At 38.2% G+C, this 20,182-nt stretch overlaps 2 protein-coding genes across 7 annotated transcripts; one reads left to right on the top strand and one right to left on the bottom strand.

The window, feature by feature from the left end:
* Positions 1-607: 607 nt before the first annotated feature.
* On the top strand, positions 608-14,125 carry SSB (small RNA binding exonuclease protection factor La). The gene is made up of 12 exons (XM_047722093.1): positions 608-739; positions 2,445-2,519; positions 6,892-6,995; positions 7,280-7,454; positions 8,316-8,423; positions 8,528-8,628; positions 10,090-10,161; positions 10,474-10,516; positions 10,998-11,138; positions 11,523-11,709; positions 11,826-11,957; positions 12,465-14,125. The coding sequence occupies exons 2-12, from the start codon at positions 2,454-2,456 to the stop codon at positions 12,551-12,553; spliced, it is 1,218 nt and encodes a 405-aa protein (XP_047578049.1). The 5' UTR covers positions 608-739; positions 2,445-2,453; the 3' UTR covers positions 12,554-14,125.
* Positions 12,554-19,947, bottom strand: METTL5 (methyltransferase 5, N6-adenosine). 6 transcript variants are annotated; one of them, XM_047722098.1, is made up of 8 exons: positions 19,758-19,945; positions 19,458-19,614; positions 17,221-17,335; positions 16,797-16,978; positions 15,615-15,697; positions 14,775-14,826; positions 13,053-13,102; positions 12,554-12,656 (listed from the first exon to the last, which is right to left on the bottom strand). In XM_047722098.1, the coding sequence occupies exons 2-8, from the start codon at positions 19,564-19,566 to the stop codon at positions 12,618-12,620; spliced, it is 630 nt and encodes a 209-aa protein (XP_047578054.1). In that variant the 5' UTR covers positions 19,567-19,614; positions 19,758-19,945; the 3' UTR covers positions 12,554-12,617. The 6 variants fall into 6 exon arrangements, with proteins under 6 accessions (XP_047578054.1, XP_047578058.1, XP_047578055.1 ...); XM_047722102.1 differs by having other exon boundaries at positions 19,458-19,560; positions 19,758-19,944; XM_047722099.1 differs by having other exon boundaries at positions 19,842-19,942.
* Positions 19,948-20,182: the final 235 nt, after the last annotated feature.

Here is a 20,182-nt window from a genome sequence, read left to right on the forward strand (position 1 = left end):
ACGCTCTATTGTTTTCTCAACTCTTTAAGATTTCTGAATCCCGGGACGCCTGGGTGGCTCAGTTGGTTAAGCCGCTGCCTTCGGCTCAGGTCATGATCCCAGCGTCCTGGGATCGAGTCCCACATCGGGCTCCTTGTTCTGTGGGGAGCCTGCTTCTCCCTCTGCCTCTGCCTGCCACTCTGCCTGTGCTCGCTCTCTCTCTCTCTGACAAATAAATAAAATCTTTAAAAAAAAAAAAAAAAAGATTTCTGAATCCCAAAAAACGTCACTTGCCATTTTTTTTGAGAACTATCACAACACTATGTAGTCTACATATATATACGGATCATTAAGACAATTTTTTTTTGAAAAGTATAATCTGAAAAAAAGCCAAATACTTCATATGCACGAAAAGCCCAAGTAAGTTCTGGAGATACAAATGCGGTCCAGAATTGCTTAACAATGAATACTTAACCTAACTCTCCCAAACGCCCCGCGGGACGCTTAAACCCTACCTCTTCAGCGTGAGGGCGGGACTCCGCGGGCCGTGGGAGTCCGCGGCCGGCGCGCAAGCTCCTAGCGCTGTGTCGGCTCCAGCCTAACCGAAGCTCCGCCCACCCGGGCCGCGAGGGCTGCCGGGACGGCCCCCATCTTCCTCGCGCACTGTAGGCCCCCGGCGGCGGCGGCGCTGGGAAGTGGAGACGTTGTTGTCGCTGTTAGTGTTTGTGCGGCGTGGCTTTGTGGTACCGGGACCTTAAAGGTGAGCAACTCCCGGTGGCTAAGGGGAAGAAGTACAAAAGGTTCTGCTTTGAGTGGCAGCGGCGCATTCCATTTCCTTGTTGCCTCACGCCGGTGCGTCCACTCCTCGCCGCCCGCGTGTTCCAGGCGAGCGCCGCGTGGGCCGCAGCCCGGGGCGGCGCGCTGGGCTGGGAGCGGAGGGGCACCGGCCGGGGCGAGGGGCAGACCTGGTCTCCAAGAGGAATGCAGGGGCGGGCTTTCTCCGCACGAGGCTGGGGCCCAAGCGAGCCAGTGGTTGCTTTGGAACTGGGCTCTGGCGGGTCCTTTGGACGGAGGCTGTCCGCATCCCTTCTGTGTCGTTAAGACTTCCTACCTCCACTGCCTTCTGGACTCGCGGGGAGCAGACGTTTGGGGCTACTGGTTAAGTTTCTGAGGTGGTTAGAGGTGGTTAATTGCCCGAGGCTTCCTTGGATCCTGTGGGACAAACTGGAGGTCGGGGATTGGTGGGGCCGCAGGTGTTCCTCTGGCGTCTCTCTAGGGTTTTTAGTGTCCCTTATTCACTGATGTCCGGGATTCTGTGCGAAGGGAGAAAGTGTAGGTAATATTTCACTTCTGGTTGTACACTCTGGAAAAGTATCACATGAGACGAAGTTCCAAAACTGGGTAGGCCAGAGAAGTCTTGTACGGACCAAAGAGTTCTTTTTCTCACCCTTTGCTTTGTAAGGGGCCCTAGATCATGGTAACGATTTAGGGACGTCGGTTGTGGTCGACAGTGCGTAAGATTGAGTAAGTTTTGTAGTGGGTTGGCACCACACAAATTCCTATTACAAGAGCTTCCAGTGTGCGTCCAGGTTATTGCATAGCAATTACAGTTTAGAAAGCGATACTTCCAAGAAGTACACCAAAGATGGTTCACTACAGTCAACTAATGGCAGGTTCCCTGGTGAGTTCTTACGAATATGCTTTGTAAATGTGGCTCACTGGAAGATTTCATAGAGCACTAGAGGCAAGTGATTTGAAATCCGAAAACTTCTGTTGTGATGCTTAGCAAACCAGTCTCACCACCTTACTTTTTCCTGCAACGCTAATGTCAGGGATGTGAAACAAGAAGCTGGCTGTAAGGTTAACCAGTATATAGGTGAATTAGGAGACAAACCCTCAGCTTAACATGAATTTAGTGTCCCCGGACTCTTAAATTATTTTCATATGTTCCTTAACATACAGCATTTAATCTAACCCTGATGGTTATATTTGATTTTTTTTCTCATCCTGAAGTTATGATACTTAATCTTTGCTGATAACAAGGTTTTGGTAAGACAGTGAAATGCAATCCACAGGAAACAAATAAGACTGAGATGCATAGAAATATACTGACAGATGGTGATATGCTTATAGCTGGGATTGGTTGGTAAATAGTTGGAGTTTTTTGCCGAATGCTTTCTTTATCAGCTAAGTGAAGATAACTACTTGCTTTGTTTTAGAGACGGACCAGTGATTTACTGAAAAGGTTGCAGATTATCTATAGCTTTTCAGTTTTCCATTATGTAGTCCAACATTTTCTTTGTTGACATTTGAGAATTGAGTAGAAAAATTGAACCTGTGAAATTAAAAATTCTTGATTTTTAAGAAAAGAGTGTAATATCGATAATTTAAAAACATTCTTCTAATCTTGAGTGTTATGTAAAAATAATAATAACCTTTTTATGCCAATTTGGGAAAATTTACAGATAGCCACAATGGCTGAAAATGGTGATAATGAAAAAATGGCTGCTCTCGAGGCCAAAATCTGTCATCAAATTGAGGTATGGTTCTTATGATATTAAACTGCAAAAATGTGCTCTTTGAAAGGATATGTAGAGCCTCAAAACAGATACAGAAGGAACATTTAATTTCACTGTAATGACCCTTTAAACGTTTCGTGTTAAGTATTAAATATGTCTTTGATTCTTGTCTTTGATTCTTGAAATTAGATGGACTTAAAATACTATGCAGTTTTGTATTAGTGGAGCCAATTTATGAAAGCCAACACCTACAAACATTTCAAAAGGTAATACTATAGACTAGTGTTATCTTTTACCTTTTGGTTTTAATTTCCTAGTCTAAAAACTGAGGATAATAGTGATACTGTCCTCAGAAGGTTGTTGGTGAAGATTACATTAGTTAATAAAATGTAAAGCATTCAGAAGAGTTCCTGGTGTGTAATAATGTAAAATTTTTTGTAAAGTACCTTCCCTTGTTAAATAGCACTTTGTCTGTTTGAAGGTCCTAATAGATTTTTCTGCCCAATTAAGCTGAGTTCTTGGCCATTATTACTTGTAATAGAGTATCTGTTTCACAGTCATTTGAGGATTTTTAGTATTGTATTTAAATGGAAGCTTTACAGTGTCAGTAATGGCTGCATGGGAAATTTTCATTTAATGTTTTCTGTTCTTACTGAGAACTTCAGATCATGTTATTTAGTGGTTTTTGCAGCTATCAGAACTTTTTTTTAAAGTTGCACTTCTCCGCCATTTAAAAAGTCCTGTGCTACAACTTTTTGTACTAACTTAATTATAATTGTGAAGAAAAATTTTTAATTAATTCAGTTTAATATTTAGGACAGTACAAAGCTATATATAGACAAAGTTAATAATTTCCCTTCCATAATCTGCCACCTCAGATTCTACCCTCCTGAAGTAATCAAAGTCAAAAGCTTGATGAATACACTTTCACACTTCATGGTCAGTGCTCACACCAATATAATTTTTATTTTCTTCCCTTTCCCCCATCAAACATGGGATGCTTTTTTTTTTTTTTTTTTTTTAAGATTTTATTTTTAAGGGCGCCTGAGTGGCTCAGTGGGTTAATCCGCTGTCTTTGGCTCAGGTCATGATCTTGGGGTCCTGGGATCGAGTCCTTCATCGGGTTCTCTGCTCAGCGGGGAGCCTGCTTCTCTCTCTCTCTCTCTCTGCCTGCCTCTCTGCCTACTTGTGATCTCTGCCTGTCAAATAAATAAATAAAATCTTTAAAAAACAAAAAAAAAAAAGATTTTATTTTTAAGAAAGAGAGCATGGGAGGGGAGAGGTCAGAGGGAAAAGCAGACTCCCTGCCGAACAGGGAGCCAAATATAGGACTCAGTCCTGGGACTCCAGGATCATGACCTGAGCCATGGCAGTTGCTTAACTGATGCGCCCTGAACATGGGATGCATTTTGGGAGAGTAAAGCTTTATGTCATTAGTAATTTACCCAATTCCCTATTTGATACGTAGGATATTTCTAATTTTTTAGCTGCAGTAGTTCCATGATGAATATGTATCTATCTGTATTTATTTAGTTTTAAAAATCAGCAAATCATTATTTTTATTGGCATGTTTCCCTACTTTGGCCTTAAGATTAGCTTAACACAGAGAAGTTTAATTCACCATCCAATTTTACATTAGCATTTTCCTCTTCACTTTTTAATTAATTTTTTAAATATAAATTCAATTAATTAGCATATAGTATATTATAAGTTTCAGAGGTAGAGTTCAGTGATTCATCAGTTGCATATAATGCCCTCCTTAATGTCCATCACCCAGTTACCCCATCCCTCCAGCAACCCTCAGTTTGTTTCCTATGGTTAACAGTCTCTTCTGGTTTGTCTCCCTCTCTGATTACATATTGTTTTATTTTTCCCTGTCTTCTCTATGCATCTCTGTTTTGTTTCTTAAATTCTGCATAAGAGTGCATTCATGACAATTGTCTTTCTCTGATTGACTTATTTGGCTTAGCATAATACCTTCTAGTTCCATTCATGTTGCAAATGGCAAGATTTCTTTTTTTTGATGGCTGAGTGGTATTCCATTATATATAATATACCACATCGTCTTTATCCATTCATCCATCGATGGACATCTGGGCTCTTTCCATAATTTGGCTGTTTGGACATTGCTGCTATGAACATCGGGGTGCAGGTCCCCCTTCAGATCACTACATTTCTATCTTGAGGGTAAATACCTACTAGCGTAATTGCTGGGTCAGAAGGTAGCTCTATTTTCAACTTTTTGAGGAACCTCCATACTGTTATCCAGAGTGGCTGCACCAGCTTGGAATTCCACCAACAGTGTTAAGAGGGTTCCCCTTTCTCCACATCCTTGCCAACATGTTATTTCCTGACTTGTTAATTTTAGCCATTCTGACTGGTATGAGGTGGTAACTCATTGTGGCTTCGATTTGTATTTCCCTGATGCCAAGTGATCTTGAGCACTTTTTCGTGTCTTTTGGCCATTTTATGTCTTCTTTGGAGAAATGTCTGTTCATGTCTTCTTCTGCCTATTTCTTGATTGGATTGTTTGTTTTTGGGGTGTTGAATTTGATAAGTTCTTTATAGATACTAGCCCTGTATCTGATAAGACATTTGCAAATATCTTCTCCCATTCTGTTGATTGTCTTTTGGTTTTGTGGGCTGTTTCCTTTGCTGTGCAGAAGCTTTTTATCTTGATGAAGTCCAGATGGCTCATTTTTGTCTTAATTTCCCTTGCCTTTGGAAACAAGTCTCTTGCTGCAGCCGAACTCACAGAGGTTGCTGCTTGTGTTCTCTAGGATTTTGATGGATTCCTGTCTCACATTTAGGTCTTTCATCCATTTTGAGTCTATTTTTGTGTATGGTGTAAGAAAATAGTCCAGTTTCATTCTTCTGCATGAGCTGTCCAATTCATGATGAATATCTTTATATATAAAATTTAGTAAACATGTGTACTGATTTAAGAGAAAATTCCTTAGAAAAAGATGTACCAACTCAAGGGGTATGCACATTTCAAAAACCTTTGATACTGATTGCCAGTTTACATCTCCACCTGCATGACCGTTTCTCTGTGTTCAGGCCAATACTAGGTGTTCTTGTTTTTGTAATTTTTGCCAGTTTGTTAGGTGGAAATGGTATTTCATTGTTTTGTTGCATTTCTTTGACTAATAATGAAGTTGAACTTTTATATATTTATATTACATTCTTATTTTTAGTAATTTTTTAATGTCCTTTATCCATTTTTCTATTAGAATTTTCAGGGTTTTTTTTTTTTTTTTTCCTTCTCCCTTGATTTATAAGAATTGTTAACAAGGGGTACCTGGGTGGCTTAGTGGGTTAAGCCTCCACCTTTAGCTTAGGTCATGATCTCAGGGTCCTGGGATTGAGGCCCGCATCAGGCTCTCTGCTTAGCGGGGAGCCTGCTTCCCCCTCTTTCTCTGCCTGCCTCTCTGCCTACTTGTGATCTCTCTGTCAAATAAATCAGTAAAATCTTAAAAAAAAATGTGGGTGGGATTTTTCATAGTCACATGGCTGGGGATGCTACCCACATTTCTTCTACATTGGGTTGTCTGCTCAGAGGGGAGCCTGCTCCCCCCCTCCCCCCGCTTCTCTGCTTACTTGTGATATCTCTCTCTCTCAAATAAATAAGTAAAATCTTTAAAAAAAAAGTTGTTAACAGGGGCGCCTGGGTGGCTCAGTGGGTTAAAGCCTCTGCCTTCGGCTCAGGTCATGATCCCAGGGTCCTGGGATCGAGCCCCGTATCGGGCTCTCTGCTTGGCCTGCTTCCTCCTCTCTCTCTGCTTGCCTCTCTGCCTACTTGTGATTTCTCTCTGTCAAATAAATAAATAAAATCTTTAAAAAAAAAAAAAAAGTTGTTAACAAACTTCTTTGTTGTCTTTTACTTTGTATGTTACTTTTGGCATTCCAAATAGTCACACCTGAGTCTTTTCATGTATAGTTTTTTGTTTTCGTCTTATTTGCTTTTATACTGAGTGAGTGTCTTTATGCTTAAATTAGATAAACGTTCATCTGTTTTTTTAATTTGTTAAAATTAGAGTAATTAATCAGTGTATTCCAGTTCTTTTTAATAGTCTGTTGTTTACAAAATGGTTTGAAACAAGAGGCTTCTCACATACTCAATTCTTAACTATGTTTTTGTTTTATTTAAGACTTGATAGTCTATTGACATTATCTGCTAATTATGTTGTTTCAGTAGTCAATTTTTAGTTTTACCTTTCTGCTAATTTGAATTATAAATGTTTCACTATCATGTACTTAGGAGATAATGTTTGTTGGTTGTATTTTTTAAAGAATAGAACATGGTGATGTAATGGCAATTAAAAACTCCAGGATTGGAGTTAGTAAGTTAGTATTGTACAGTGCTCTGAAATAAAATGTTATTATCTTGCAGTATTATTTTGGTGACTTCAATTTGCCACGAGACAAATTTTTAAAGGAACAGATCAAACTGGATGAAGGCTGGGTCCCTTTGGAGATAATGATAAAGTTCAATAGGTAAAAACCTTTTTTATTATTATTTTATTTATTATTATTTTTTAAGTTGGCTCCATGCCCAGTATGGAGGCCAATATAGGGCTTGAACTCACAACCCTTATATCAGGACTGGAGCTGAGATTAAGAGTCAGATGCTTAACCAACTGAGCGATAGGGACGCCCCAGTAAAAATCTTTATAAAGTCATCTTTAGATTTAAAAAAAAAAAAAAAAAAAAAACTTGAGATTTTTCTGTAAACAAGTGCTACCACTAAGTTTTACAGTGCTTTTATATATATTTTACAGGTTAAACCGTCTAACAACAGACTTTAATGTGATAGTGGAAGCACTGAGTAAATCAAAAGCTGAACTCATGGAAATAAGTGAAGATAAAACTAAAATCAGAAGATCTCCAAGCAAACCCCTCCCTGAAGTGACTGATGAATATAAGAATAATGTAAAAAACAGATCTGTTTATATTGTAAGTGGGCCTTTAACATGTTTAATTATATGTTGAGTATCTTACTTAGAAAGAAACAGTAGAATGGATAAGAATAAGGACTCAGGAATCAGAGCTTTACCACTTACTGTGTGTTCTTGGGTAGTGCTCTTAAGCTGTCTAATCTTCATAAATGGGGATTACTTTCTAGAACTTTTGTGAGAATTAATGAAAAATCCATATAACATACAAAATCTTGGGCATATTTTAAGCACCCAGTGCCTATCAGCTTTTTATTTGTCAATGGCTAAACTTGATAGTAATTTTCTTTAGCATATGAATTTTTTTTTTTTTTTGAAGGTCAAGCAAAGCTGTATTTTGCGCCAAGCATCAGGAAGCAGACCGACCGTCAAACAGACCAGTCGGTCCGGGCCGCCCCCAAAGAGAGGACGACCTTAGCATATGAATTTTTTAAGTAGATTTTTTTATTCAGGAAAATTTAAAGCATGTAAAGGACATTATCCAACCTCAGCAGTTAACACATGATTGATCTAGTTTTATCTCCGCCCCAAGTGGATTATTTTGAAGATTTTATTTATTTATTTGAGAGAGAGAGTGATGAGAGAGAATGAGAGAGAGAGAAGCAGGGGGAGGGGCAGAGGGAGAGATTCCCTGGACCCCAAGGATCATGACCTGAGCCAAAGGTAGATGTCTAACTGACCAAAGTGGATTACTTTGAAGCAAATTCCAAGTAAGTCACTTGAATTGCACTAAACATTTAAGAGAGAGAGAGAGAGAGAGATAGATGCATATATCCTGGTTTGGTTTCAAGACAAAATGAATTGGAATTTCTGATAAAATTACCTGAGAAGGCATTTGTACATTTCTTTCTATTCTTCACAGAAAGGGTTCCCAACTGATGCAACCCTTGATGATATAAAAGAATGGTTAGAAGATAAAGGTCAAGTACTAAATATTCAGATGAGAAGAACATTACACAAAGCATTTAAGGTATGGTCGTAGGATGTTAGAATTTTCTGTATGATGTTACAACTTTTTCTAGTTGAAAAATATGTGGGACATTTTTTAAAAGAGTTTTTCCCCCCTTTTAATAGGGATCAATTTTTGCTGTGTTTGATAGTATTGAATCTGCTAAGAAGTTTGTTGATACCCCTGGCCAGAAGTATAAAGACACAGACCTGCTAATACTTTTCAAGTAAGTCTTTATGCCGATATTTCTTTTGGCCACTAAGTTATATGGAATTGACACACTGGGATACACAATATGGAATAGCAACCCCTGTAAGGACAGTACTTTTAGTATCCTTGGGCATTATTTGATAAACATTTGAAATTTGCCCAGTGGAAACTCCTAGTTCTTTGAGACCTTAAGGAAGTGGGTTTTTTGGTTTTGTTTTGTTTTTAAAGATTTTATTTATTTATTTGACAGAGACACACTAAGAGGGAATACAAATACGGGGAGTGGGAGAGGGGGAAGCAGGCATTCCGCTGAGCAGGGAGCCTTAATGCAGGGTTCGATCCCAGGACCCTGGGGTCATGACTTGAGCTGAAGGCGGACTCTTAACAACTGGGCCACCCAGGTGCCCCAAGGAAGTGTTTTTTTTAATACCTTTTCACTGTTAACAGTTAATAAAGGTTAAGTTTTGGTTTTTGTTGTTTTTTTTGTTTTGTTTTGTATCTAATACATATAACCAAGCTACATAGTAAAATTTGGACTTCTGTGTCGTTAGAGAATCAATCCCTGTCCAATGTACAGTCTGTTCTTATTTCTCATAGTTTATATATACTTGTATTCGTTTAGTAGAAAGGATTATTTAATACAGATTTGGACCACATTCTTTAATATGTGTGTGTCAAAAGTTAGAACAAACCAGAGCATTTTTATGATAAAGTTAGGCCATTGTCCCCTACTTTCACATTATGTAATCTTCTAAGTGTCATTTACTAAACCTGATGGACTTACAGATGTACTGTGATGAATCATGTAATTAACGTTAACCCTCAAAAGTATTTTTTTTAAGATTTTATTTATTTATTTGACAGAGAGGTCACAAGCAGGCAGAGAGGCAGGCAGAGAGAGAGGAGGAAGCAGGCTCCCTGCTGAGCAGAGAGCCCGATGCGGGGCTCGATCCCAGGACTCTGAGATCATGACCTGAGCCGAAGGCAGCGGCTTAACCCACTGAGCCACCCAGGCGCCCCTCGAAAGTATTTTTTAATGTGATTTTCCTAATTGCTTTTATTCTTGGGTTTTAGAGATTGTAGAATTTTTTCCTTTTGTGAAAGTAACACTAGAAAATTCTATGAGAAGTTATTTATATAAATCCTGGTTTACTTTTTTTCCCTATACATGAATGGTAAAAATCAATGAGATTGGTATAGACATCAAGTCTCTTTTTGTTCCAAAATTAGTAGTGATGGTTGTTCCATTCTGAATATATTAAAAACCATTGAGGTGCACGCATATGCTTTTAAGAGGTGTATATTTTATGAAATGAGAAATGTTTTTTAGTAAAGCTGTTACTAAATAACTTCCTTGGCATCTTTTGAATTTTTAGGTAGAAAGTGTAATATTCCTTCCTGTGCTTAAATCATTCGGAGTAATTTGCAGTCTTATTTTGTTCTCATGAACTCAGCTCCTGTATTTTGTGTTCTTTAGGGAAGATTATTTTGCAAAAAAAAATGAAGAAAGAAAGCAAAATAAAGTGGAAGCTAAATTACGAGCTAAACAGTAAGTACGTTGAGCCAATCATTTTAATTCCTTCAAGTTTTAACAGGGATAGAGTTAGTGGTTCTCAGAAGTGGAGCTTGATGACGCGCGCTCTGAAATGAGTAGCAGGCTTTTCTTTTGGTAGTGAAACATTAAGATCTTAAGCTGCCTTGATAATCTGGGGGCACATTGTGTTGCACTCTACCCATGAGAATCAGAAAACCTAACGACTGGCTTTGGTTATTGAGCAGTGCATGCTCATGATCAATGTTAACAGGATTTAATTTTCTCATACAGTAAACGGAAACATTCTAATTAACATTTCTTTTGTAGAGAGCAAGAAGAAAAACAAAAGTTAGCAGAAAATGCTGAAATGGTAAGTATATATTATTGGTATCTAAAGCTATGTTTCAAATTTATGAGAATAAAAAGCAGGACTTTTTGAAGCAAATATGTGAGCAGGTCTGTAGTTGTCATTGCACTAAAGTCATAGCCCAATAGTATTGCCCAAACTCATTACCTATCCAGAGAAATAACTTAGTAACGAGATGTACTTAATAACTAATACATATAGCTTAAGTAAATACTACTTGTTGAAGAAATTAAGAAGGTTAAAATCAGAAGCCATTGTAGAACAAGGGATGACAAGGGAAAATGCACTAACTGTTTTAAACTACTTTAAAATAGCATTTTATGCCAGTGCCTTCTTAGCGCAGTAGGCAGCGCGTCAGTCTCATAAAATAGCATTTTAGATTCTAGCTTTTTGCATGTATTAGGTATAGAGTGGTGTAAGCCATTTCTGGTTTTTGTGGTTGTTTTTAAGAAACTTTTTTTTCTTGCTTTGTATGTTTTTATAGAAATCTCTAGAAGAAAAGATTGGCTGCTTGCTGAAATTTTCAGGAGACTTAGATGATCAGACCTGTAGAGAAGATTTGCACATCCTTTTCTCAAGTCACGGTGAAATAAAATGGATAGACTTTGTGAGGGGAGCAAAAGAGGTTTGGAGACATTCATATGCTTTTTAGCAATGTTTAAAACTCCAAAGAAACTTAACTTTAGAAGACAACATTAGTAGAAACAAAGCAATTTTTTTTTATTAATGTGTTTATGAAATAGTTTCTACTTGGTCATTTACTTTCCATTTTGTTATTGCCATCACTGGATGTAAATGTCTGGTATTTTCTGAGTTATGCTATGAATAACTGTTGGTATTTGTGACTGCAAGTTTTGTGGTAGCTTCCTGAAGTTCAGTTATAATTCATTGAAATTGATAATTGCAGAGAAGATTTTCAGGGTAGGAAAAGTTTTTGAGTGAAGGAATTAACTATGGAACTAAAAAAAAACCTGAAGGGTGTGGCTTTTATTTTCTGTCTTTGGTATAGGGGATAATTCTTTTTAAAGAAAAAGCTAAGGAAGCACTGGATAAAGCCAAAGATGCAAATAATGGTAACCTACAATTAAGGAACAAAGACGTGACGTGGGAAGTACTAGAAGGAGATGTGGAAAAGGAAGCACTGAAAAAAATCATAGAAGATCAACAAGAGTCTCTAAACAAATGGAAATCAAAAGGTCATTATTTCTGATTTGTCTTTGACCATTGGTTATTTTAACTCAATTGCTTGTTCAGAGGCAGTGACAAGAGATTTAAAACATTTCTTATGGATTTCTCAATTATGTTTCTATAGGTCGCAGATTTAAAGGAAAAGGAAAGGGAAATAAAGCTGCCCAGACTGGGTCTGCTAAAGGAAAAGTACAGTTTCAGGGCAAGAAAACTAAATTTGATAGTGATGATGAACATGATCAAAATGGTGCATCTGGTAAGTTTTTCTAAGTCCTTTGATACTTTCATGAGAAATTATATGGGAAAGAACAGCAGTATGGTTTTTCACCTTTTGTGTAAGTGATATTCTTGGACTATGATTTACACAAGTTATCCTGTTTTACAAGTGGGAAACAAAGATATTTGGAAAGTTAAGTTTAGAGAGCAGAAGATCTGTACTAAGAAAATCCTTCTCATTGGTGTTGGGAAATTGTTGCTTTTTAAAAAAATATATATTTTATTAGAAAAAGAGAGGGAGCATGAGTGGGGGGATGGGCAGAGGCAGAGGGAGCAGCAGATTCCCCACTGAGCAGGGAGCCTTGGCTAATGACCTGAGCCTAAGGCAGACAGTTTAAGGCAACTGAGCCTCCCAGGCGCCCCAGGAAGTTGTTGCTTTTTTTTTTTTTAAGTTGTTTTTTAAACAGAATTATTTTTGTTCTTATGCTCAAAATTAAAAGAGTAATGCTTATATAGTGAACTTGACAAAAATTCTGTTATTGTATAGGACCAGTAAAAAGAGCAAGAGAAGAAACAGACAAAGAAGAACCTACACCAAAACAACAGAAAACAGAAAATGGTGCTGGAGACCAGTAGTTTAGTAAAAAATTTTTTTATTCATCTTAATTAGGTTTTAAGCTGCTTTTGTCTTTAGAGGCTTTTAAAAAGAAAACCGAATTAGATCCACTTCAATATCAACCTGTAAGAAAGGAAAATTTTTTGTTTTTAACTTGTCTTTTTGTTATCCAAATGAAGATTTTTTTAATGTATAGTTCTGTTTGTGTTATTTCAAATGATTCAAATATCAAAAGACTTCCACTAAATTGCCTTTGTAATATGAAAATGTATTAGTACAAACTAATAAAATATGTACTATATAAAAAAGAGCAAAAAATTAGTTTTTTATTTTTGTGCCTAAAGCATTTGAGAAAGAATACCTTAAACCAGAATATTGGCTGTTATCCCATCGATAATTATTCTGTCTCCTATGCTAGCTTCTTTTATTTATTCAGGCAACTTGAGAACATTGGAAATAATTACTTATTGAAAAGTTCTTCAGTACTGAATGTAGATAAGCCAGAATCAAGAAACTTACTGATTTCTTTTTATGAAATTTGTATGATGCTGGCAGGTCATATCGCAGCTCTATAAAACAAAAGCCATCTAAGAATAAAATTTCACTTGCTGTCCCTGACATACATACAGACATATGTAAATTAAAACAAAATTAAGGAAGTACTTAACCCTGGTAAACAGAACACTTCAGACCTGTCACTTTAACCTATCCAAAGACTGAGACCTGATACATTCCCAAGATTAGCCATGGCTAACTAAGGTTGGCACTTCTGCTATTTTGGTCATTTATGCCAAAATTTGAGGTTATGGGGAAGGACTTGAAAGGATAAAAACTGGACAGAAGATGATGGTATCTTTCTAATTTCCTAATAATCTATAGCTAGCAATCATAACAATCATGCTTATTTTTAAAATTTCTTGTCCAGATTTTAATATTGGTAGTAAGTAGCTAATTATTTTTCTATTAAGCTCTCAAGTGAAAATACAATTTTCTTATGCTAAGAATTAATGTAGGTTCTCCAAATTTACTCATCAGTTTTAGAGGGATGGCAGTAGACTGCCTGACCTTCATATTTTGCAACACAAATTCTCCGTAGTTTACAGCTTTCAAATTTTCATGTGTAATCAAATAACCTTCAATAAATCTTAAAATGTGTATTATAATTCAGTAAGTCTGGCTGGAGCTAAAAGGCAAGTCTCAACTCCCAAGGGATGTGAATAACGTTGGTCTGAGGACCACATTTGGAATAGCAAGGTACTGGCTTGGTATATTTGGAGTTGTTCTAAGGTGTTCCAAGTTGCATATTATAATACCTTAAACTAGGTTAGGAATGACAATACTGGGTAAATAGGAGGACTGACAGACTTTTCCACATTACATTACTAATTATGAATAGGACTAGTTATATGGTTACTACCACAGTGGTAATCCTAGTCAGTTTATTATCAAGTAAAGAATATTTTTCCCCTTATTGTACTTATTTCAGCCTTCAGAATTATTTGGATTTTCAGTAGTTTCTAGTTATATGTTTATCCCATTCTGGCATTTGTGAATATTACCCAATTTGCTAATAAAAATGTATCAAACATTTACTTACAGTGTGGATGATTATACCCTATCCCCCACTAAAAGAAAAAAGCTTCATGTTCTCTGACTCCAGGGACAATTAGAAAATTGAAATGGAAAGGTAATCAGGCATGATCTGTTGGTATTTTCCATGAGTGGATTTCAAACAGGTCTGACCCACTCCAAGCCCAAGCTCTTTTATCACTATGATGCTAAATAACTGTTCTGTCTACGTCTGGAGTGACCAAATAATTGGGCACTATTAGGAATTTTCAGCAAAATGCATAAATTGGGACAGTCTTAGGCAAACACTGATACCCTCTCTTTACTTCATTTCCAACCCATTACCAACCGCTCACATTTTGTCAAACTGAAAATGTGTTTTGTTTTTTAAGATTTTATTAATTTGAGAGAGAGCGAGCACACAAGCTGGGGGGAGAGGGAGCAGATTCCCCCTGAGCAGGGAGCCCCACATGAGGCTGGATTCTAAGACCCTGGGATCATGACCTGAGCCAAAGGCAGCTGCTTAACTAACCGAGTCACCCAGGTGCCCCCGAAAACATGTTCTACAGCACCTTTTCTTGGCACCTAAAACTCTGGTAGGGCTAATGAATTACTGACCTTAAGTAATTAGGGTTTAGATGTATTTTGTGAGAAACTTAAAAACTGTCTTACCTGCAATAATATCTATCTTGATTTTCCATTCTGTAGCTTTCTTTTGAATATGCTGAAGATAACAACATGTTAATGTGAACTGATTTTTAAAATAATTGAGAATTACTTTTTTGCTAATATTCATATTAAATTTTTAAGCTTTTAAAAAATCATTAGAATTTAGACTCTTAACGTTTCAGCTGGATTGGTAGCATTTTGAAAATAAGAAACCAAACCATTACCAATTATAAGAGTATAGATGAGTACAGTATAGGTGATGAAGCTGAATTCAAATATCTTGACCAAGATAACACAGGGAAGTGGTAGTCTGGATTTCAACCTAAGCAGTCTGGCTCCATAGTCTTGTGTCCTTAATCACTGTTGTGTTGACAAAAAATATACCCAATTTTCTGGAATAAATCTTCTATACCCCCATATGTTATATTGCCGGCAAGAATAATGGAAAAGGGAGGTTCTGAACTCCGATCAGTTTAGCTTCAGTTCTTAAAATTAGGTCTTACTGCTTCCCTTAATGCACACAAAGCCACAAAGGGACAATGGGACTAACAGGAGTTAGGCAAACTAGGACATACTGTAATCTTAGCTATACCACACTTCTCTACTGAACTATAGTCTCTCCTGGTAACGGTTCCTGCCTGAGCAAATCTTTGGCAAAAGAAGTTATATAGACTGGAAGAAAACAAATCACAAATGCTAGCTAGTTAAAGGGAAAATTGTTTCTAAGTGCCATGATGTTTAAAAAGTTCAGGAGAAAGAGATACCCTGGTAATTAGTATTCACAGCAAACCCTTAAAACACTGTCATGAATTTTGAAGTAGCAACATGATGATTTGAACTTACGTCTCTAGTGGAGGATTTGTGTAAAGAGTATACTGCTGTTCTTGCCATTTCCAAAGCAGTCTTCAGAAATGCCATATCTGTCCCTGTTACGAGTAGAAAAAACTCATTTACTTTATATACCTGTTACCAAAATAAAAGATTAAAAGAATACCAGGTATTTAAAAGCTTTTTTCCCAAATTCCAAAATAGACACTTCAGATTCTTCTGCAAAAAGACAAGATACAAAAAAGTAAAATATAGGAGTGCCTGGGTGGCTCAATCAGTTAAGCATCTGCCTTGGGCTCAGGTCATTGAATTGGGCTCCCTGCTCAGCTGGGAACCTGCTTCTCCCTCTCCCTCTGCCCTCCCTCCCCCAGCTCATGATCTATCTCAAATAAATTTTTTTAAAAAGTAAAATATATCTCTTTTAAGGTTGATAGAATAAAACCAGAATTATACTATCTTCTTTAAATAAGACTAAAGTAAAAATTTTAATGTTCCAAATTAACAATTCAAGGGAGAAGAGAAAACAGGTACAGCAACAATCAGAATCAGGCAGGGGCTGGAGGGAGAACTCTTTATTCATGGCTTCTTGGTGCCTGGGTGGCTTAGTCAGTTAAGCGTCTGCCTTTGGCTCAGTTCATCATCCCTGGTCTTAGGGCTTGAGCGGGAGGCCAGCTCCCTGCTCAGCAGGGAGTCTGTCTCTTCCTCTGCCCCTCCCCCTCTCAAATAAATAAATAAAATCTTAAAAAAGTAAACTTCACGTCTTTTCTTCTCACAGGCTTTCTATTCTCCTTGCCTACAGCATACACAGGATAAATAGCCACAGTCAGTCACTGTTACTTATGATCATATGTTGAAACTCTTGGTGTGTTAAGGCATTAAAATGAGGTTCTAAAAGTACAAAATCTTTTACAGAATTATAAGGGTTAGGTAAATCATTCTTGAAAGCAAAGTATAAATAGTAAATTAATTTTAAAAAGCTATTTATTCAACTGTCCTTGTTAAGAGTAGAAAAACAAAGACTGAAAAATTCAATTTCCTAGACATACATTAAACAAACTGAAATTACTGTAATTACACAGGTAAGAGATGGTTTATTTAATGAACAGTGACAATATCATTTAACCCAAACAATAAGAAAATGACTTTAAAACTTGCTTTTCTATACACGTATCAGTACACTTGAGTCTTTTTACTAACCTTTATTATTTTTGGTCCCAAAAGGAGGATTCATAATTACTGTATCAAATGACTTCGACATTCTGTTAGATAATGAGCACACATCACATTGAACCATGTCAACATTTGTTAACTCAAACTCCTCCACATTCCTATTAAATATTTCCAACGCATCTTCATCTATGTCAAATCCAACACACAACCTATAAATACAAAGCACATATAAAGAATGACTATTTATAGCTCCCAAAACAAAACAGTAACTTAATCAAACCATATTTTGTTTTTTGTTTTACCGTTCTGCTCACTCAAAATGTACTCAGCATCGTATTCTTGCTGCCCTCATCTCATAGTGTAGAGTCCCATAAATCCAATTCAGTTAATCCTATTTATGTTTCTTATTCAGACCACCCTAATCCCAAACATTACATATAGGATCACCTACCCCGCTCCTAACATTGCAGCTCCGATGCTAAGAACGCCACAACCACATCCTAGATCTGCAACCACTTTATTTTCAATGTCATCATATGTATTATGGATTGTATAGAGCATACATGCTAAAAGATCAAAAAACATATTAGGGAATAAGAGTAAGTTGATGACCAAAATCCAATTCATGTAAATGACTAATGCAATTTCTTGTCTTGCATTATTCCTCCCCGAAATGGTGTTCTGATTTATTATTTTTTTTTAAATGAGGCATAGTATCTTGTTATGTAGTAAGAGGCACCACAAGAACAATAACACACACCAGTGGTTTCCAAAAACTACTCTGGTGACAATGCGAAGAATGACAAAATTCTGAAATAAAATGAGAAAAATAAGGCTAGAATGTTTTTTCCTCAGCCTGTTCAAAACATTGCCCCCTGCTCCCCCCACACACATACATCAGTTCTTTCTTTGATGTTGAAATATTTTCGCAAGGATGGTGAGAGTAAACAGGTTTTAAAAATATCTTTCCTTGTCAAAATATAAACTTGGCAACCCTCTATCAGTCTCCCAAAACTGTTTTGAAATCTGTTAAGTCTGAAAGTCACTAATACTGAAGAAGCATTAACATTAAAACGGTCCAGAACTTTTTAACAAGTTTGTCACCAGAACACAGGTACCCTAAGTGCAAGCTAGAATGGGAAAAGTCCTATATCCACAATACAGCCTTTAGACACATATATTCAGGGACGCCTGGGTGGCTCAGTTGGTTGGAGACTGCCTTCGGCTCAGGTCATGGTCCCGGAGTCCCGGGATCGAGTCCCGCATCGGGCTCCCAGCTCCATGGGGAGTCTGCTTCTCCCTCTGACCTTCTCCTCGCTCATGCTCTCTCTCACTGCCTCTCTCTCAAATAAATAAATAAAATCTTTAAAAAAAAAAAAAAGTTGGTTAGACACATATATTCATAAACTAATGCGAATGAGGAGTAGAGCAGTAGCTGCTGAGATCAGAAAGGGTTCTTCCAAATACACAAAGGTCTGGAATAACTAAAGGTTAAGCATGAATAAAACTACTGATCTCTCCCTGTGGATATTTGAACCAGCAAGAACTACTGGCCAACATGATGCCTTAGCACTAGAGGTTTTATCAAAAACACAATTGGGGTGCTTGCTGGCTCAGCTGGTGAAGCATACAACTCTCCATCTCAAGTTATGAGTTCAGGCCCCACATTGGGTGTAGAGATTACTTAAAAATAAAATCTTAAAAAAAAAAAATTCACACATTTAGAGGGATATCTCAGTCTGACTGCTATCCCAATTACTGCTGCAAGTGTTAGTGACTTTGAAGCTGATATCTCAAAGAATTAGCACGTCCACATGCATATTATACCCTGGGTATGAACAAAGGATTTTTTAAAACATCAGACTTCACTAAGAAACCCTACAGTCAGAATACACTAAAGAAATCATCTAAATTGAGAAAACAGGTCTTAACCCAGACAGTTTTGTGCCAGTTTTTGGTTGGAATTATGACAATATGTTGGTGGTAAGTGCAGGTGTATACTTTCATTGGCTGCTTAAAAACATAACTAATGTTGAAGCTGGGAGGGATTCCCAAATTAATTTTCCCAAGACTCCTCAATGAATTTGACAATATGTTTATTAAATATGGTTTTTCCTTTGTTGTCTGCTGTACTCCCAGTATCAATCTCTTGGATCATTAAAAACCGAAACACATCCTCATTTTATAGCACCTATTCTGGATTTGTTAAACACAGTCCTTTGGCTACCAACTCTAGTACTCATTCTAGGGCAAGTATAACACAGGAATCCTTGCATTTGCAATTCGTTGCAATAGAAAATTGATCCTTACTTTGCAAACGTGTACTGAGCTCCGAACTAGTAGCAGGAACTCTTCTAGACACAGAATTGTGTGAACATGACTGACAAGTTCTTTACCCTCAAGGAGTTTATAGTGTAGAGAAACAAACACATTAAAGAGATGTCTTACTGTATTAAGAGGTATGCAGAAAACCAAGCAGTGAAACAATAAAATGGTTTTTGGCGGGGGGAGGGGGGTTGTTGCTGGGTTTAGTTGCATGTCAAGGTAGTCCTCTCTAACGTGATATGTAATCTCAGGGCAGAATTCCTCTAGACGTTCTTTGTATTCAAATAACTGTTCTATTTTCATTATGGAGTAAGCAGATAGGACTAACCCAGGAAGCAAAGACATGGTCACTAGCCGCCCTACCTGCAATATGCGGCCTGGTTGGATACTGTTCTAGAAGTAGCTTGGGCTTTTCGAATCCATCCACTTGTTGCAGGCGACTTTCTAGTTCCTTAAGCCTTAATTTCTTCATTTTTTTTTTTAAGAAAGTGTGAATTCGCAGGATTTAACAACACTGAATCTGCAGAGAAACCCATTTAACCTGCATCTCCCCCCATTGCTCCCCGACCCCACCCCTACCTACCCCCATCCCACCCCACCCCTCCCCTTTTCCAGCACCACTGGCTGGGGCCGGCCTGGGGAGGCAGGGAGCGAAGGGCACACCTAGCCCAGCTCTTCCTGCTTTCCTTCCAGCTCCAGCGGCGGGCGGAGTCTCGGGCCAGCCTCCGACCCGCCTTCAGGGTATACTGCGCTGGTCTCGGGCTTCTCAAAGACCCGCAGTGGCCGCGGCCCACCCCGGAGTCGACCGACGATTCCTCCAGCGGCGTCCCCGCACTTCAGCAAACCTCGCGCTGGGACGAGGGCCGGAAGCGCTGCCACGCATGCGCGCCCGTGTCCGCTGCCCTGCAGCCTCCGGCGGAGCTGCAACCGCGGCTCCGCGCACAAGTTCCGCCGGCGACAGCGGAGCCTCATCCTCCGCTATCCCGGCCGGGTCCGCAGGACCGGTAGAGCCCTCCCTTCTCGAAGCTACGGAACCGGCCCCCACCGCCTGGCACGGGCCCAAACCCTCTCGCTTTCTTGACTACCCG

The sequence above is a fragment of the Lutra lutra genome, chromosome 3, assembly GCF_902655055.1.
Source record: "Lutra lutra chromosome 3, mLutLut1.2, whole genome shotgun sequence".
NCBI classification, from domain to species: Eukaryota; Metazoa; Chordata; class Mammalia; order Carnivora; family Mustelidae; genus Lutra; species Lutra lutra.